The 18,274-nt window shown below is 40.5% G+C and overlaps 1 protein-coding gene across 5 annotated transcripts in view; it reads left to right on the top strand.

Annotated features, from left to right (window-relative positions):
• CLASP1 (cytoplasmic linker associated protein 1) overlaps nt 1-18,274 on the top strand; it is a 266,484-nt gene that overhangs the window by 175,965 nt on the left and 72,245 nt on the right. For all 5 annotated transcript variants that reach the window (XM_065931368.1, XM_065931366.1, XM_065931370.1 and 2 more), the window contains exons 20-21: nt 5,935-6,039; nt 10,393-10,560. In XM_065931368.1, coding sequence (XP_065787440.1) covers nt 5,935-6,039; nt 10,393-10,560 — 273 coding nt within the window. The remainder of the gene's footprint in view (nt 1-5,934; nt 6,040-10,392; nt 10,561-18,274) is intronic.

Genomic DNA, 18,274 nt, shown 5'->3' on the forward strand with positions numbered 1-18,274 from the left:
CAAGGTAGTAAGAGGGTTCAGTTCAGTTCAGTTCAGTCGCTCAGTCGTGTCCGACTCTTTGCGACCCCATGAATCGCAGCACGCCAGGCCTCCCTGTCCATCACCAACTCCTGGAGTCCATCCAAACCCATGTCCTTCGAGTCGGTGATGCCATCCAGCCATCTCATCCTCTGTCGTCCCCTTCTCCTCCTGCCCTCAATCCCTCCCAGCATCAGGGTCTTTTCCAATGAGTCAACTCTTCACATGAGGTGGCCAAAGTATTTTTAGCCAGGCTAAGTACTTTCTTTTAAAAAAAAAAATCACTTTCAAACCTTATAGCTGTGAACATTCAAATATATGTATGGAACATTCAAATGAATGTACTGAGCAGCTCAGTACATCCAGGAGAATAATCTTATATCAGAAGATGAAGACAAAGCATTTAAAAATTTAATTAAAAAAAAACACTAACACTTTTGACAAATTCTTAGCAATTAGGAATGAGTTTTCTTAACTTGTTTAAATATAGTTTTTATGAAATTCCAGAATTAAAAAAAAAAAACAAAAACTGTGGCTCAAGATAACAAAACCCACTTTGTACTCCTTTTTAGCTTTGTGCTATGTGTTCCAAAGCAGCAGGTAAAGTAATCAAAGGGTAGAGTTTGAAGGGAGAAAACTGAAGTCTCATTTGAACCTGGTTTTCTATTTAGCTAATACCAAATAATCTACATGTAAGTGGGTAGGATTAATAAAAGTTTAGCAAGATTCCTAGAGTTAAGATCAAATGTGTTAAGATCAATTCTTGTTTGTGAACAAGTTAGGAAATATAATTTAATAAACTATATTCTATATAATAAAAATAAGGCACCTTTGAAGAAGTTTACAAAATTGGGTAAAGCTTTTGGATAAAGCTTTATAGAAAAACAGTAACAAATGGAAAGATTGATATCATAAAGCTGTCTTTTCCCCAAAAAATTAATCCCAGGTTCCACAGTTCTAGTCAGACTTCCACGTCTATTTATTGCATGTTCATGTGCATATGTGAGAGAGCAAGGGCTGTAGGGAAAAGTGGCTTGATTTGACCAACCAGCTGAGAAGGTGGTTTTGAAAAGCTGCTCACAGCCGTGTACGTTGCACAGAATGGACACCTGGACTAATGGGGCAGACTCGACAGTGGAGAAACAGAGCCCTGTGTGTGTACAAGTGCTTCATAGGTGACATGGGTGGCTCTTTACATTAGTAAGAAAGGGGTTGTGCCTTCCATAGCCATATGGAAAAAGTGAAATGGCTCTCCCCTTTAACTGGAAGAAAAGTCACTTCCATGTGACCTCACAAATGTTGAGCCAAACCGTCAGTTGTGGGAAAATATGTGTACCCTATGATAAAGTTACATTTAAAATATGTAAAATAATGCCATCTATTTCTTGGTTATACAACCATGTATATTAAAAATATAAATGTAAGGGAATGATGAACACTGGGCTTCAGCTCATGTTACCAAAAATGTTGCAGGTTGAGGTGAAGGATACAGAAGGTTTTTATTTTCTTGACTGAGTGGGTGTGGATGCTCATTTAAAAAAATTTTTGTGGTCTAAGTATTTTATAAAAATTTAAACAAAAAAGTAAATTCAGCTATTTTTTGTCTTCAGTTTGCTCTGGTGACTGCCTGGCTATAGCTTGGTGACTTCCTTAGGAGACTAACTCTTGGGTCAGCCCGCCAGCCATGCATGGGAATCTAAACCATTGGTGGGACACTGGATAAAGCAATTAATCCCCATGCTTCTCTGTTTCCTTATCTGTAAAGTGGGGTTAATTAGGTATGCTGCTATGGGGATATTGAGTTCTCATTTGCGGTTCATAGCGAGTCGTGTTCAGTCACTGAGTCGTGTCCGACTCTGCAGCCCCGTGGACGGCAGCACGCCAGCTGTCCCTGCCCCCCACTGTCTCCTGGAGTTTGCTCAGACTCAGGTCCATTGAGTCAGTTGATACCATCCAGCCATCTCATCGTCTGTCAATCCCCTCTCCTCCTGCCTTCAACCTTTTGGGTCTTTTCCAGTGAGTTGGCTCTTCGCATCAGGTGGCCAAAGTATTGGAGCTTCAGCATCAGTCCTTCTAATGAATTTTCAGGGTTGATTTCCTTTAGGATGGACAGGTTTGATCTCCTTGCAGTCCAAGGGACTCTCAAGAGTCTTCTCCAGCACCACAATTTGAAAGGCATCAGGTCTTAGGCACTCAACCTTCTTTATGGATCAAATCTCATATCCGTACATGACTACTGAAAAAACCACAGCTTTGACTATACGGACCTTTGGCAAAATGATGATCTCTACTTTTTAATACACTGTCTAGGTTTGTCACAGCTTTTCTTCTAAGGAGCAAGCATGTTTTAATTTCATGGCTGCCTGCAGTCACCGTCCATAGTGAGTTTGGAACCCAGGAAAATAAAATATGCCACTTTCCTCCACTTTTTCCTCATCTTTTTTCTGTGAAGCGATGGGACTGGATACCATGGTCTTTGTTATTTGAATGCTGGGTTTTAAACCAGCTTTTTCTCTCTCCTCTTTTCAGCCTCATCAAGAGGCTTTTTAGTTCTTTGCTTTTTGCCATTAGAGTGGTATCATCTGCATATCTGAGATTACTGGTATTTCTCCTGGCAGTCTTGATTCCAGCTTGAGCTTCATCCAACCCAGCATTTTGCATTGATGTACTCTGCATATAAATTAAATGAGCAGGGTGAGAATATACAGCCTTGATGTGATCCTTTCCTGATTTGGAACCAGTCCGTTGTTCCATGTCTGGTTCTAACTGTTGCTTCTTGACCTGCATACAGGTTTCTCAGAAGTCAGGTAAGGTGGTCTGGTATTCCCTTGTGTTTAAGAATTTTCCACAGTTTGTTGTGATCTACACAGTGAAAGGCTTTCATGTAGTCAATAAAGCAGTAGATGTTTTTCTAGAATTCCCTCGCTTTTTCTATGATACAATGGATGTGGGCAGTTTGATCTCTGGTTCCTCTGCCTTTTCTAAATCCAGGTTGTACATCTGGAGTTCTTCAGTTCACATACTGTTGAAGCCTAACTTGAAACTTTTGAGCATTACCTTGCTAACATGTGAAATGACTGCAATTATACAGTAGTTTGAACATTCTTTGACATTGTCTTTCTTTGGGATTGGAATGAAAACTGACCTTTTCCAGTCCTGTGGCCATTGCTGAGTTTTCCAAATTTGCTGGCATGTTGAGTGCAGCACTTTAACATCATCATCTTTTAGGATTTGAAATAGCTCAACTGGAATTGCATCACCTCCGCTAGCTTTGTTCCTGGTAATGCTTCCTAAGGCCCACATCACACTGCAGAATATCTGGCTCTACGTGAGTGACCACGCCATCTTGGCTATCCAGGTTATTAAGAGCTTTTTTGTATAGCTCTTCTGTGTATTCCTGCCACCTCCCTCTTCTTAATGTCTTCTACTTCTGTTTCTGTCCTTTTTTGTGCCCATCTTTGCATGAAATGTTCCCTTCGTAGCTCTCACTTTCTTAAAGAGATCTCTAGTCTTCCAGATTCTACTATTTTCTTCTGTTTCTTCACATTGTTCAGTTAAGAAGGCTTTCTTATGTCTCCTGGCTGTTCTCTGGAACTCTGCATTCGGTTGGATATATCCTCCCCTGGTGTCAGTTGCTCAGTCACGTCTGACTCTCTCAACCCCATGGACTGTAGCCCTCCCTTGCTCCTCCGTCCATGGACTTCTCCAGGCAGGAATCATGGAGTGGGTTGCCATGCCCTCCTCCAGGGGATCTTCTCCTCACTCCTTGGCTTTCTGCTGCTTTTCTCTTCTCAGCTGCGTGTCAGGCCTGGTCAGACGACCGCTTCGCCTTCTTGCATTTCCTGTTCTTTGGGATGGTTTTGGTCACCACCGCCTGTACAGCATTATAAACATCCGTCCAGAGTTCTTCAGGCACTCTTTCAGATCTAAATCCTTGAATCTACTTGTCACTCCCACTGTATAATCATAAGGAATTTGATTTAGGTCATGCCTGAATGGTCTAGTGGTTTTTCCTACTTTCTTCAATTTAAGCCTGAAGTTTGCAATAAGGAGCTCACGATCTGAGGCACAGTCAGCTCCAGGTCTTGTTTCTGCTGACTGTGTAGAGAGAGCTGCTCCTTTCTCAACTGCACAGAATATGCTCAATCTGATTTCTATATTGGTACCTCTGAAGAGTCACCTCTGGTGCTGTTGGAAGATGGTGTTCACTATGACCATTGCGTTTTCTTGGCAAAACTCTTGTTAGCCTTTGACCTGCTTCATTTTGTACTCCAAGGCCGAACTTGCCTGTTACTCCAGGTATCTCTAAACTTCCTACTTTTCTATTCCAATCCACTATGATGAACATCTTTTTGGTGTGTTCTAGAAGGTCTTGTAGCTCTTCATAGAACCATTGGACTTCAGCTTCTTTGGAATTAGTGGTTTGGGCATAGACTTGTATTACTGTGACAATGAATGGTTTTCCTTGGAAGCAAACTGACATCATTCTGTCATTTTTGAGTTTGCACCCAAGTACTGCATTTTGATCTCTCTTCTTGACTATGAGGGCTACTCTATTTCTTCTAAGGAATTCTTGCCCATAGTAGTAGATGTAATGGTCATCAGAGTTAAATTCGCCCATTCCCATCCATGTTAGCTCATTGATTTGTAAAGATGTTGATGTTCACTCTTGCCATGTCCCGCTTTACTGCGTCCAGTTTATCTTGATTCATGAACCTAACATTCTAGGTTCCTATGCAGTATTGTTCTTTACAACATCGGACTTTACTTTCTCCACCAGACACATCTATACTAATTTTAATATAGATTGTAGAATTTTTAGGTCTTTTCATTCAATTCCTCTTAAAAGTCATTGATTCTTTCTAGCTTTCTTCTTCTTTTTTTTTAAATTAAGTGCCAAGCTTTCTTTTATTGCTCCTTACCTTCATTTCTTGAACTTTTTTCAAGCTTTCAGATTTGTTTTCCTGTATTGCCTTTCTGCAGATTTTCTCAGTTGATGAGGTAGATGTGCTTTTGAACAACATAAGAAGCCAGTGGGAATTCAGATTGTTTTGTTTTCAGAATAGCAAAATCAGTTTGCTATTCTGATTGAATTATGGAAGTTGAGCATTTTGTGTCCCTTTGAAAACAAAGAATCCCTGAATTTAAAAATTAATTTTTAATCATTCTAGTCTTACCATCAGTGATTGACTATTTATGAATTCATTTTTATATTGTTTAATGCTTTAATAATTGGCGTTAACACATTGCTTTACATAAAGCATAAAATTTTTTCATAAATGCTTGTGACATTACATTATTTTTAGGTCATTTCTCTAGGTACTCCTAATATTGATTCTTTTAATAAACTTCATCTTTTGTAACCTAGAAACTTGCTGGCATACATGCTTTAAAATAGAAGTTTAATGCTATTTATCAAGACAGTATTTATTCTCCAGGGTGCTGTAGTTTTTGTTGATTGCCAGGTTAAGAAGATTTTTTGTTTGTTTGTTTATTTTGTTTTCCATTTACTCTTTTTTTCCCCTATAGTATTTTTATGAAGATGACAGCTAATATTCTTTTCTGCTTTTGGAAATATGACAGATTATGTAGACAGTAAACAGGAGAGAGAATTTTTAAAAATTGTGGAAAAATTATTCAAGTGACTGTCACCTCATCTGAAAATAGAATATGCTGAGATAGTTGAAACAAAAGCACCTGATAGGTGCGTGAGTACCTCTGGGGAGTTTCTGACATGCCTGTAGAGTCTGTGTATGCAGACCGGTGCTCGTGTGCGTGTCAAGACCACACGTGGGGAGACCTGCTCCCCTGGAGGTGACTCAGCCCATGCCCCTCGTTTGCGGTCCGGGTGCTTTGCTGAGTGGGTTGCACTTACTGGAAACATTACGGAAGCACTGTGTTTGCTGTGTCCTCCAGGCCGGATCCGCACACGACGGCAGAGCTCCGGGAGCGCCACCAACGTCGCCTCTACACCCGACAGTCGGGGCCGCAGTCGCGCCAAAGTGGTCTCGCAGTCCCAGCGTAAGAAGTATATTTTATGCTGTCTGCTATCTTAGTTTTACCCAACAGCCATTCTGCAGGTGGAAATTTGTATTATTTTTTGTCAACTTTAGAGGGAAAACACATTTTGGTGACTCTGAGACACTGAATGATCTTTATGTTTGTTGGATAAGCTTACACAATGGAGTATCCCAGTACCTACCTGTGTCTCCTTTCCAAGCGACTTACATTCTGTTTAAATTTTGTAAGCAGTGAAATGTAGTTTCTCGTCTCCCGCTCAAGCCTTTCGAGTTGAGGTGTGTCTAGGCTGTGGCCCATTTTGCTGTTGATGAGGACTCCTGAGTAATTTAAGAGCAGCACCCAGGAGGTGACTGCTCACGCTGAGGTCTCTTTCCAGCGGCAAGAAGTAAATCCATTCAGAGCCCCCCTAGCCCGCTGTGCTAACACGTCACCCTGCTCCTCTCTTCCTGCCAGTGTGGGCTCTTGCTTTCGCTCGGCTGCCCTCGCCTCCATTTTTGCTTCTCTGTATGTGTCAAGCCACTTGATTGTCAGCATCACCCGTGAGAGCACCCATGCATGGGATGAGCAGATCCTCACCCAGGATCCAGTCCTGATGCCTCACTTCCTGGCCCCACAGGCTTCCTGTCTGTGCACAGGAGTGGGGCGGGTGTCAGGGTCCTTCTGGGCAGGGCGGCCAGGCCCGAGGAAGGCTGCCCTTCCCTCAGCACTGCACTCATCAGCTGATGGTGTCTGCCGGGCTTGTGTAGAGAGCGGCTGGTCGGCAGCCAATCCTTCGTTCCTCTCATAGATGCTCGGAAGCTCTTTCTCAGCTCCCCCTGGGTTTAGGTATTTTCTCGGGTCCCTTTGATAATTAAGAGTCCTCATGTTGAAACAAGCTTTTATTTTCTTTCTGAAAAGAAAGTGCAAAGTCAGTCATATTGTTGGGAGGCTGCACAGCCCGGGCTTGTCTGACGCAGAAGCCCATGCTTTAGTGTCTTACAGCATGCAGCACAACATAAGTTGTGCAGGTGTGGTCCAGAAACTTCTGCTTAGGGAGTAATACCCTGGCTCTGGTTGTTCTGTTGAACTCTAGTGATGCCTGGAGTCACAGGTAGATATAATACTCAGGTCACAGGACTCCAATCGTATCACAAGGAAATTTTTCGTGACAAAAAATGTTCAGCACTCAGAGATAGGTCAATATGTTTGAATTCAGTTGAATTTAAAAAATGTCTCAACCCTTTAGCTGCACAAGTTTATTTTCTTTTATGGAAAGACTTGAACAGTGTTTTTTAATGTCTGCTGTTCATTGGCATTGGTCTCTGCCAGGGGTTCCTGCCCCTCGCTGGGTCTTCTGCTTAAGAAATGACGAAAATAAAGTCCTTTCTGTAGTGGGGATGAGAGAGAGCTTTAATTTTTCAGTCTTATAAAAAATACTGCACCTTGCATTGGGGACCCACTTTAACTCTTCAGTTTTACCTTATTCCCCAAATTCCACTCAGGGGAAAGAGACAACACCAGCAAATGATCAAGCCTGGACCTTAAACTTAAGTAAATAAATCAGATATTTTTTAAAAATTATTTTAATAGGAGGTAAATATGAACACATCTGTATATTTTACAAATGTAGATATACTAGCATTCATAGTTTAGGTTTAAGAGTAAGTAGATCTCGTTAATATTAGATTTAGGACAACAGCATATTTTAAATAGCTGAGGATTTAACTAGGGTGAGGCTTGATATTTAAGTGTTGAAGAATTTGGCATTAGACATGGTTAAGATGAAACTAGTTAGTAGCAGTTTCTTTCACTTTGTTGATGTTTATGGAGCCCTTCCTGTGGTGAGCACGGTGTACAGTGGTAGAGAACGCAGATGGTAAGTCACTTTCTGGAACTTCCCTGGTGGTCCAGTGGTTGAGACTCCATACTTCCACTGCAGGGGCCATGGTCAGGGAACTGAGATCATGCATGGTGGCCAAGGAAAAAAAAAAGTAAGAAAAAAAAAAAGATGCCATCACTTCTGCCAGGCTGCTCAGAGCTAGAGAGCAGGTGCTCCCCAAGTGCCCGGCACTCCCTCAGTCTTCGCTGTGTCTCATCTGCCTGCGCTGTGCCCGGCGCAGGGTAGGCTCATAAGTGTTTTCATGGCTCATGGACAGGTAGAAAATAAATGCTGCTACAGTATGATGCGTATAAAATAAAAACAAGGACAGAAGTAGGCTAGGAGGAACAAGACCTAGGAAAAACAGCTTTTGCTAATGTGTTTGTAAACAGACCTATTTGTGCTATGTTGCATGCTGACTTCTGTATTGTGTTATTGTCTTTTAATCCACTTTTTGCCTGTCCTTTGGTCTGCTCTCATAACCCAGGATCCAGATCTGCTAATCCTGCTGGTGGTAAGACATTTCTCTTCTTGCTGTTTTTATTTTTGTCTGTTTGTTTTTTGCATTTTCCCTCACCCCATGTGCCTCGCACAATATTAATTTCTCTTTTTATTATGAGCTTGATCTTTCTCCATTTTTTCTGCGTGTTCAAATTCTAGGGTTTGAAATGGATTTCTTTTCTCCTTTTATACAGCCGAATAGTTTGTGTGCTCAAATTTTAGGAGCAAAATTAATAGATTCTAAAATAGGTTCTTCATGATAATGTGTATTGATAATTTTTATAATGAATTGCACTTAAATTGTAGTTAAGTCGTTAAAAAGTACTAATTTTTGTAAGGGGTCATCTTGGTGGTTCATTTGAATTATGGAGGGGCGTATGTGTGTAATTTGCAGGTAAGTTTTATTTCATAGGTTTTTACTCTCTGGATCATTGTGTTCTTCTGCTTATTAATGTGTGCTTGATATTTGTGAATTTTGCCTTTTGTACGTAAGGGGATGATCTACCTAAGTTAATGAGTGCCATTTGGGTATATTGGTCTGATCCTTAAAGATTTGCCGCTTGCTTTAAGAAAGAATTTTGTTTTACAAGAAATGGCTGTATAAGTATCCAGTCACTTAGCCATTTATAAAAACTGCTAACTATATATTATGGGTTTTGTTTTTGTTTTTTAACTTTTATTGGAGTATAGTTGATTTGTTTCAGATGTACAGAAAAGGGAATCTGTTATATGTGTGTGTATATCCACTGTTTCTTAGAATCTTTTCCCATGCAGGTCGTTATAGAGTGCTGAGTAGAGCTTCTGTGCTCTCCAGTAGGTCCTACATCAGTTACCTGTTGTAGGTATAGTAGTGTTTCCAGCAGTCCCCATCTCTCCAGGTTTATCCCTCCTGCTCGCCTTCCCCATATTATGTTTCTGATTTCTCGTTGTACTGCATACACATCACAGCATGTATTCTGCATAATTTCTACCTTTGTAGGGTTTTTGAGCCTTCCTTGGAGACTTAGTACATAGTTTTTATGGAAATGTACAAGAGAATATACATCTGTTTGTTGGACTGTACGTTCGTGTGTGTGGAGAGATATGTTTATGCATAAATATAGGGTTTTGACTGCTCTGTCATTTTATGACTAGTATGTTAATCTTTTATTGGTATTTGTCTTTCTGAGAGGTATGTAAATAATTATGGTCTTTTTGATTTCTCTCTGTATTTTTATCATTTTATGTCTCAGGGCTATGTTACTTGTAGCATAAAGTTTCATGATTGTTACATCTTTAAGGATAATTATGATTTTCTTTTTTAAGTTCAGTGTTTTATTCTATTTTGTTGTTTTGTTTTATGTATGTTGTCTCTTATAAGCAACATACAGTTGAATTTCATTTCAGTTTTTTTAAGCCAACCCAGGAATCTCTGTCTTTTAATAGATTAATTTAATCAAGTCTCATTTATTATGATTACTGATATATTTGAGATTACTACTACCATTTTATTTTGTGATTTTTGTTTACCATATTTCTGCCCCCTTTTCCATTTGTTACATTAATGGAGTCTTAGATCCATTTTCCTCCATTAATGTTTAAGAAATTTTTGTTATATTTCTATTCTTTCAGCTGTTTTTAACATATCCACTCCTTTAGGAAGCAAAACAATTATTGAATAAACACTTTTGTGATTATTGGTAGAAGTTTGTTATAGAATAGGGAGACTTTTTGTTCTGAACCTGAGCTTGTACTTTTGAATCAGATATTTGGCAGTCGTTTCTGTAGAATTCCATCATTCGTTCTTCTATGTAAATATTTATGATAATTGGATGTTCTTTTATGCTCCTTCATTTTTAAAAAATATTAGTGATATTATCAACTAGAAAACTATTTTTACACAAAGTTCTCCTGGTATTTGATTGAAACTACTGTGTAAAGTGACTTCTGAAATTACTTTTAACTTATTTCTTGATTTACGTTCATTATTCAATTCTGTTTTGGTTTACTTTTAGCTGGCAGCCGATCCAGTTCCCCAGGGAAATTGTTGGGAAGTGGCTATAGTGGCCTTGCTGGGGGTTCCTCAAGAGGCCCACCTGTGACGCCCTCTTCAGAAAAACGAAGCAAGATTCCCAGGAGTCAGGGGTGTAGTCGAGAAACAAGTCCAAGCCGCATAGGATTAGGTAAGAATCCTCAAAGGTCTTGAACACCATTCCCAACCTGGTCGTAAGTTTCCTGTAGGAAATCGCTGTTTCTGAACTGAGGATGTCATTTTGCCTGTGTTAAAAAGACATTTCAGTGTGTGCTTTTTACTGATTGTAGTGTGTTCTGTTTTCATTATGACTAAAAAACATGTGGGGTTTACCTTCAAAGTCATGGGAGAGAATCACAATGTTATAGGCCTTTATGTTGGAAAATCATTTGTAAAGCCTTAAAACTGGGAGAAAGGGCAGGGTTTTTTCTTCCCAGGTAGGAGCAGGCTGCTTACTCTTTCATTGCACAGCACAAAGTAGCCGTTAACTTGTGTGAACTTCCAGAGGCATCTGCAGAGTCCACCTCCAGAGGTGGGCAGGGCAACCCACCCCAGTGTCCTTGCTGGAGAATCCCATGGGCAGAGGGGCCTGCCGGGCTACAGTCCATGGGGTCGCAGGGAATGGGACACAGCTGAAGTGACTGACATGCATGCGTGCAGGGTACACATTTATTTTGATTTTGATCTTCTCTAACCTAATTAGTGAAACTTATCATCAAAGAATATGTGTAGTTACTTTTGCCATACTATTGTTCAAACATCAACATCAGAAAGAGGAAAACTATTTTGTGTTATAGTATTTAGTTTCTTTGTAATAGTGTGTAGAATAGTGTGTATATGAATGACTCTCAGCAGCTCAACAGCCTCTTACTCTATTAATATCTAACTTGTATGCTACCTTCTTAATAAAAAAGTTAGAAGTCTTTTGTAACATTCTGTGAAAAACCTGTGTTCAGACTCATATTTCCACCTCCTTTCTAAGAGTGAAAGCCTACTCATGTGAAATCAGAGCACTGTTGGCTTACCTTTCTCCTTTGTTCATTTATCTCATCAACAGCTTTTACATGAATGTTTACTATGATGTGTTGGGAACATTGTGAGACCTTATAATTAGAAGAGAAATGTAATGGATTCAACTTGTGACTTCAAAGAGTTTGTGGTCTTAGAGGCAAAAATGTGAGACAGTTTGACAGATATTCTGGTGGGTGCTCTGGTCTATAGAACAGGAATGTCCTAGGACCCTTGTCTGCCCCACTGCTCCCAGATTTCCTTCCAAGGCAGACTTCCCAGAGAAAGTCGTGTTTTGATGAGGTATAAGGTGGCGATAGGCAGGGCAGGGAGATGAGGAGAACGGTATCCTCAGGTAGACAGGAGCCTGTGCAGAAGCAGTCAGACAGGAGGGAGCACAGTGTACCCTGGGACCTCTGGTGGTTCCTCTGAGGGTAGCTGAGGAAGCTTGACAGGGTAGGTGGGAGATGGGGGCAGGACAGCTGGTAGGGTCCAGCTCACAAATGTCCTGAGGGCTGCCTGAGCTTCAGGAAGGCAGGAGCAGTTACTTACGAAGTAGCATCAATAGGATTTGGTTTAACTAACATTTCTGAAACAAAAGAGAAATGTGGTCAAGCCGTGGTTTTGTTACTCCTGTGTGATGCTGACTTTCTAGCTGTTTGGCTCTAGTAATGATGTGGCTACAACCAGAGAAAATACCATGACTGGAATATCCAAATTTTAGATTTGTTGCTATAAAATAGGTGTATCTAGATCTGGTTTTGCTTGGGAAATACATTTGATTTCAAATCTAGGTGTGAAGTTTCAGCTGTCCTTTTTCCATAATTAATTTTTTAAGATTATAGAATGTTTTTTGGCAACCCAGATTTGTTGCATACTTTTAAAAATTCTTTTTTGGGGGGGAGATTTTACTCTTTATATTTATTAAAAATGCCATTTTTACTGCCTTCTTGAAATTGGGAAGTAATCCAGCCTTGATTATCTAACATAACTCTGGGACTTGGTAGTCTGTGGTCTTAACTGTGAATTGTGCACTGTGCATTGTGAGTAGTTGAAAAGATAGCATTTCATAAGCATGTAAAAGAAGTCCTTTGGAACATCATCCATCACAAAGAACTAAATAGGAGCCTGTTGCCTTCCAGAAAGTTCTGATTTGAAACATTATTTTGAAGAAAGTTGTTTCCTTGGTGCTCATTAAGAGGATTAGTTATGGGTGGAGCTTTGAGGTCATATGCAGTTCTGGTTAAAGAAGATATTTTATGTAAATAATTGCACATTGTGAGAATATATATGCACAGATTATAAAAATATATATAAGTAAAGTATATCTCCACTTCTTCCTCTGTTACTACTTAAAGATTCCATTTTAAGAGTGTCATATTAGCATGTTTCTGTAATAGAGTGTATGTTTCTTCTCTCATTTAATATATACTAGGTATATGCTTTGTGTCTATAAACATTTGATTCATTATATAGCAACTTTAAATACTCCAAAAAAAGTAGGAACATCTTTTAAGAATATTTTCTGTAATCCTCAAACCAGTTAATAGTTTTAATCATAGCTAAACTAGGCTTGGAATTTGCATTGAGAATTGATTCTAGTTGTCTGCAAATTATATTGGTTCATCTGTGCTTTTTTGTTTGAAATAATATTTTTTAACTAAATTTTCTTATCTGTGATGAAAATGATGTCAGGAGTCTTCTACATTTAAGGTTTTTTAAGCATTTAAGGTTAAATTAAACATTTAAGGTTTCTTAAGCAAAATAGAATGTAATTCCTGTTGGATAACTTAAGAGGCAAACCCTGCCATGTTTTTCCTTCTTGATGTCTATTGCTTCATAAACTAATGAGATAGATGAGTGTATGTGTAAATTGTTTTATTCTACTTACGAAAAAGTCACATGAATAGCTGATATCTATAACAGTTACATTTTGGAAGTTTGCTTTTGGTTCCCTTCTTTGTCCAACTCATCTTTTGAAAAGTCTTTAAAAACATTGGACCCTCTGCCCCTGATGTTCCATGGATATATGTTTAAAGTGTTCTTGGACTTCCTGGTTAAATATATTTTGAGAAAAATTAATAGTTAGCTTTAGCTGTTAGATTAGACTACTGTGTGCAAGACCAGGACATGAAAATGTCTAGACTAGAGAGATGTTGCATGTCTTTAGTTTTGTTAGTTTTCGTTATTCTTCTGGTACTTCTGCTTTTGATAGAGGAGTTCTTGTAGGATATTACCTTGAAAGACAAGAGTCAGGATTTCCCTTGAAACATTATAAAAGTAGAGTGTTGCTCAAGAAATAAAAACTAGTCAGATAGTATTTTTTCCAGGGTTCTCATCATTCCTTCTAAGCACAGGACTCCAGACTCCCTAAGAATGGTGCTTTTAGAAAGTTCAGGCGGCACATGTGTTTTTATTGTCTCTTCCCCCTCTGTCATCCCTTTTCCATAACAGAGTCTTATGTAGAATGTTCAGTGTGGGCATGCAATGAAAAGACAGAGTGCTGCAGAATATTGTGTTTTAGCTTTGACCACCTAATTAATTATAATCTGAATTAATTATAGTCTGAAAAGCTTTTATATACTTATTTTAAATCCTCCTTGTAGATTAGTCTTTGGGAGTGGTTTAAAGTGTAATTTTTTTCCTCTTGTGTTTAATTATCCAATATTTGAACTGTTGGTTTCATCACTAAGTGTACTTTAATGAAGCTTGGGGCAAAATTGTGAAGAGAATTGTAAGCAGCATTTTTTCCATACTACCATTGCCATATGTTAAAGGAGCCAGTCAGCACAAATGGGTGAAAGACCCTTCTCTGGGTCAAACACCAGGACAGTAAACCTTGTTGAGAATTATGGTTGCTGTTATTTCAGATCACGTCTGCTTATTCTTTCTTATGCTCTTCACTGTCTTCACAAAGGAAGTTCAATCCACAGAGAGAGCAGAGATACCCCGTTGCTGTAGGATATGTGTCAAGGGCATGAGAACTGTGTAAAAATTCAGATGTGATCAGGCAAAAACTAGAAGAAAATGGTCAGTTGAGCGTGTGCATATGTGAAAAACTATCAGAACTGCTGTTACTACTTCTTGATTGTGTTGGAGTAGGCAGTGGAATGGTACTAGAGTTTCACATATGCCTTTAAGCAAGGAATGCAGAAGTACCTACGTTATATCTCACGGTACCCTTTTCATTTAAATGGTGGGGAATCTCACCTTCCTAAGCAGAGGCTGAGGCCCAGAGAGGCTTAGTGGCTGGATCAGTGAGTTAGCATGGAGCTAGAGGGGGCATTTATGCATTGGAAGTGGGATTGGTCCCTTAAGGATAAGCAATATGACTTCCAGGTTTTAAGCAACTTGTCATTTATTGAAGGGGTCAGTAGATACTCCCTAGATTTTTAAGGTGCTAAATTAAGCATTTAGCATCTGTTGCCTTGGCTCTTATTGTAGAAGTTGTTCAGAATGTTATCAGAAATTGCTGATTCAATCGTTAATGCTGCTTTGAGTGAAAACCCAGTGCTTCCACATCACTGTAGCAAAATGAAGCCAAGGTTAGGAATTCCTGGAAGTGAAAGTGTTAGTACTCAGTCATGTCTGACTCTTTGTGACCCCATGGACTGTAACCCCCCAGGCTTCTCTGTCCATGGAGTTCTCCAGGCAAAAATACTGGAGTGGGTTGCCATTTCCTTCTCCAGGGGATCTTCCCGACCCAGGGATTTGAACCTGGGTCTCCTGCATTGTGGGCAGACTCTTTACCGACTGAGCCACTAGGGAAGACTGGTGAATCCCAAGTGAATTCCTGCAGAATCCCAGATGAAGCCCTGGTTTGACTGACAGCTCAGCTTGCATCCTGCACTTGACCTTGCCTTGCTCGCCAGCACAGACCCAAGCTTTTGGACATCACTTAGGTACCTTTAAGGTCTAATTCACCTCTGGCACTGAGCAGAGACCACAACAGGAAGTTGATTTGGCTTTTCACTTCCACATTCTTCTAAGGCAGGCAGTTTTATGATTCTGGTTTGTAAGACATTCTTGTTACAGTTTGGCCGTAAATCTGCCTTTGCTCTAAAGTCACAGGCTGTGCTCATTGTAATGTAGTAAGAACATTGCTATTTTCACATTAGTGAATCAAGGTTACTTTTTTCTTATATTTCTGACAAAGTCATTTCTATCTAGTCCAGAATTGGTAGATCCTCTCAAGGTGGAAGTGTTTATTGTTTCCATCAGCTATCATGTAAGTGGCTATACGCTTTCAGTTTTCAAAGTTGCTTCTGAGTATTTCCCCAGTACTGCCTTCCTGTTTTCTCAAAGTAAACTGAAAAATAAGGGCATCATGATCTTTTCTGAGATTTATGGCTAAGTTATATTAGCCCTTAGGCTTCTTGGATTCTGTCTTCCCAGTATCCTGTGACATGAGATTGTATTAGTTCTTCTCAGGCCAGTGGCTGGTCTGCAGCATGAGTATTGAAGTTATCAGGCCCCTTGCCATAGACTTAGGTGTGAGGCTGGGTAAGTGAAGGCACTTGGGGAGGGATGACAGGCAGATCTTTCTGGCTTCCCGTAGAAAAAGCAGGAATTAATGTCAAGGCCAGTGAATGAAGGTTATCGGTCTCGAGTCTATATGTTTGTTGGTTTAGTAATTATGTTTGCAGCATCTCCACGCTGGTTTGAAGTAGGCAGGTTCTGTAGCGGGTCAGTCCTTGTGACTTCTGTTTGTAAAGACAGCCGGGCTGGGAGCAGTGAACCCTCTTAATTAGGTAAGTTCATGAAGCTCAGTGACCAGAGCCTTTATTCTGTTTTTTAATCCAAATTAAATTATCTTTCTAAGGACCCATTGCATATGAAAATGACTATGGCCTTTTATTATCCTCTTGCGGAGAAGTTAAAGCCATAAAAACTGATCATCTCTGGACGACTCTTGACCTCATATTTTCTGACCTCAGTTTGCTCTTTGGAGAGCTCTCTCTGGCTGTCTCACCGTCAGATGCCATTCCACCTTCCTGCTGCAGCTCACAGCTTTGGGAGGCAGTGAGCACATTGAGTTTTGCCTACACCCCTCCTGTTGTCAGTGATCATGTGAACGGAATGTGACTGACCGTGTGTGAGTTTCTCTGTCTTCATTAAACTTGTTCCCCTTCTCTGAAACCCCTCATGCTGCACGCTAGCACGGAGCAGCCGTATCCCTCGACCCAGCACGAGTCAGGGGTGCAGCCGCGATGCCAGCCGTGAGAGCAGCCGGGATACGAGCCCTGCTCGGGGCTTCACGCCGCTCGGTGAGTACCCGCCGGCCGGGCACCCCGAGCGCCCCGCCCGCCAGGCCCAACCGCCGGCCTCTGTCCCTGCACCACCGCCCCGTGAGCGTCTGCTCTGCACCCTCTTCCCGAGCCCCCCTTCCTGGCACCCCTCTGCATGCTCAGGTTTTGGCTTTCCCAGGTTTTATTTGTCAGAGGGAAAAAGCACCGCCTCCCTCTGTACCGTTGTCACTTGGACCACTGGCTCCTGGGCGAGCCCACCTGTGAGGTCATGGCCAGTGGGAGGTGAAGCTCAGCCAGAGATCACTGGGCTTCAGACTTGAGTGAGTTCAGAGCATATCCACAGTCCTTGAATTTCTACAACTTGTTTTTCATCTTATAAGGCATCAGTCCACATGTAAGTCACTTCAAAGAAGGACAAAAAGTAACATCATGATAACATTTAGGAGGCTAAACCTGTTCACTTTGGGGGTAGGAATGTTAATGAGAAAAGCAGCATCAATATCAGCTGTCCTTCTGTTGAATGAGTCCTTTGAAAACTTTCTTTAGAGCAGTCTACAAATTTGGATAAGCTGACAAGGTGTGTGTATAGCGCACCTCGATGTTCACTGTTAATTATTGAGAAATTTTCCTTTTTCCTGGGCTCCACAGGCTCTTTAATGTTTGTGACCCACTGCCACCCGAGGACAAAAAAATCACAGTATTTGGTGGCCATGGTACATTATAAGTACGTACTTCTGATCACCAGTTGGGTGCTAGTTGGAGCTGTCTAACACACCCCCATTCAGTTTTTCCTTTAGCCAGAATTTGTATTTTAACAATTTCTAGTATTCAGGAAAAATAAGATAAAAAGAGAAACATGTATCCTTTATAGATACTGAATTTACTTTTTCTATTTAGTTTTAATAATCCTGCCTTTCTCTAAAATGGACATATGCCTTTTCACTTTGCACTATTGGCACTTATTTTCACAAAAAAGAAATGTTTTGTATTCTTCAGTAGTTGTGTTCTAGTTGTTTGGCATATTTAGTACTGTGCAGTTGTCTGTTTTTGTCATGATAAGCTTCGCCAGTAAGGTCAAAATCATCTTACAATGCTTGGGCCGAGGCCTTAAGTTATTATCTGGAGCTGTGAACTTCAACATTCTGTTATTTTGACTCTAATAATGAGGCAGGTCTTTCAAATATAAAAAAGTCACTGTGGAAGATGGATGGTGGAGCAAAAGCATTAAGTCTTAATATTTTCCTCTGTCTCCTCTGATATCATATACTTCTTCCCCGGATCTTTTTTTCCCCAAAATCAGTAATTAAAATCTAAATCTATCCCTTTGTGAACACTGTCCTTTGAGGAGTTCTCAGAAAGAGCAGGAAGACAGATGCAGGGCCCTCTAGACAACCCACCAGACTTGGCGGGGAGACGCTTGCGTGAGTGTCCTTGCTGAGCACAGGGCCTGAGGGGGTGCGAGTAGCCTGGGCCTTCCCGGCTCCTGCACAGTCTGCAGTGTTAGACCACAATCCTCAAAAAACGTCGGGGCAACAATGATGGCTTTTTTCTGTAAGAACTGGTTATTTTTCCCTTCAAGTATGGCTGTGTATGCATCCTTGTTCATGA

Source organism: Muntiacus reevesi, chromosome 3 (assembly GCF_963930625.1).
Source record: "Muntiacus reevesi chromosome 3, mMunRee1.1, whole genome shotgun sequence".
NCBI classification, from domain to species: Eukaryota; Metazoa; Chordata; class Mammalia; order Artiodactyla; family Cervidae; genus Muntiacus; species Muntiacus reevesi.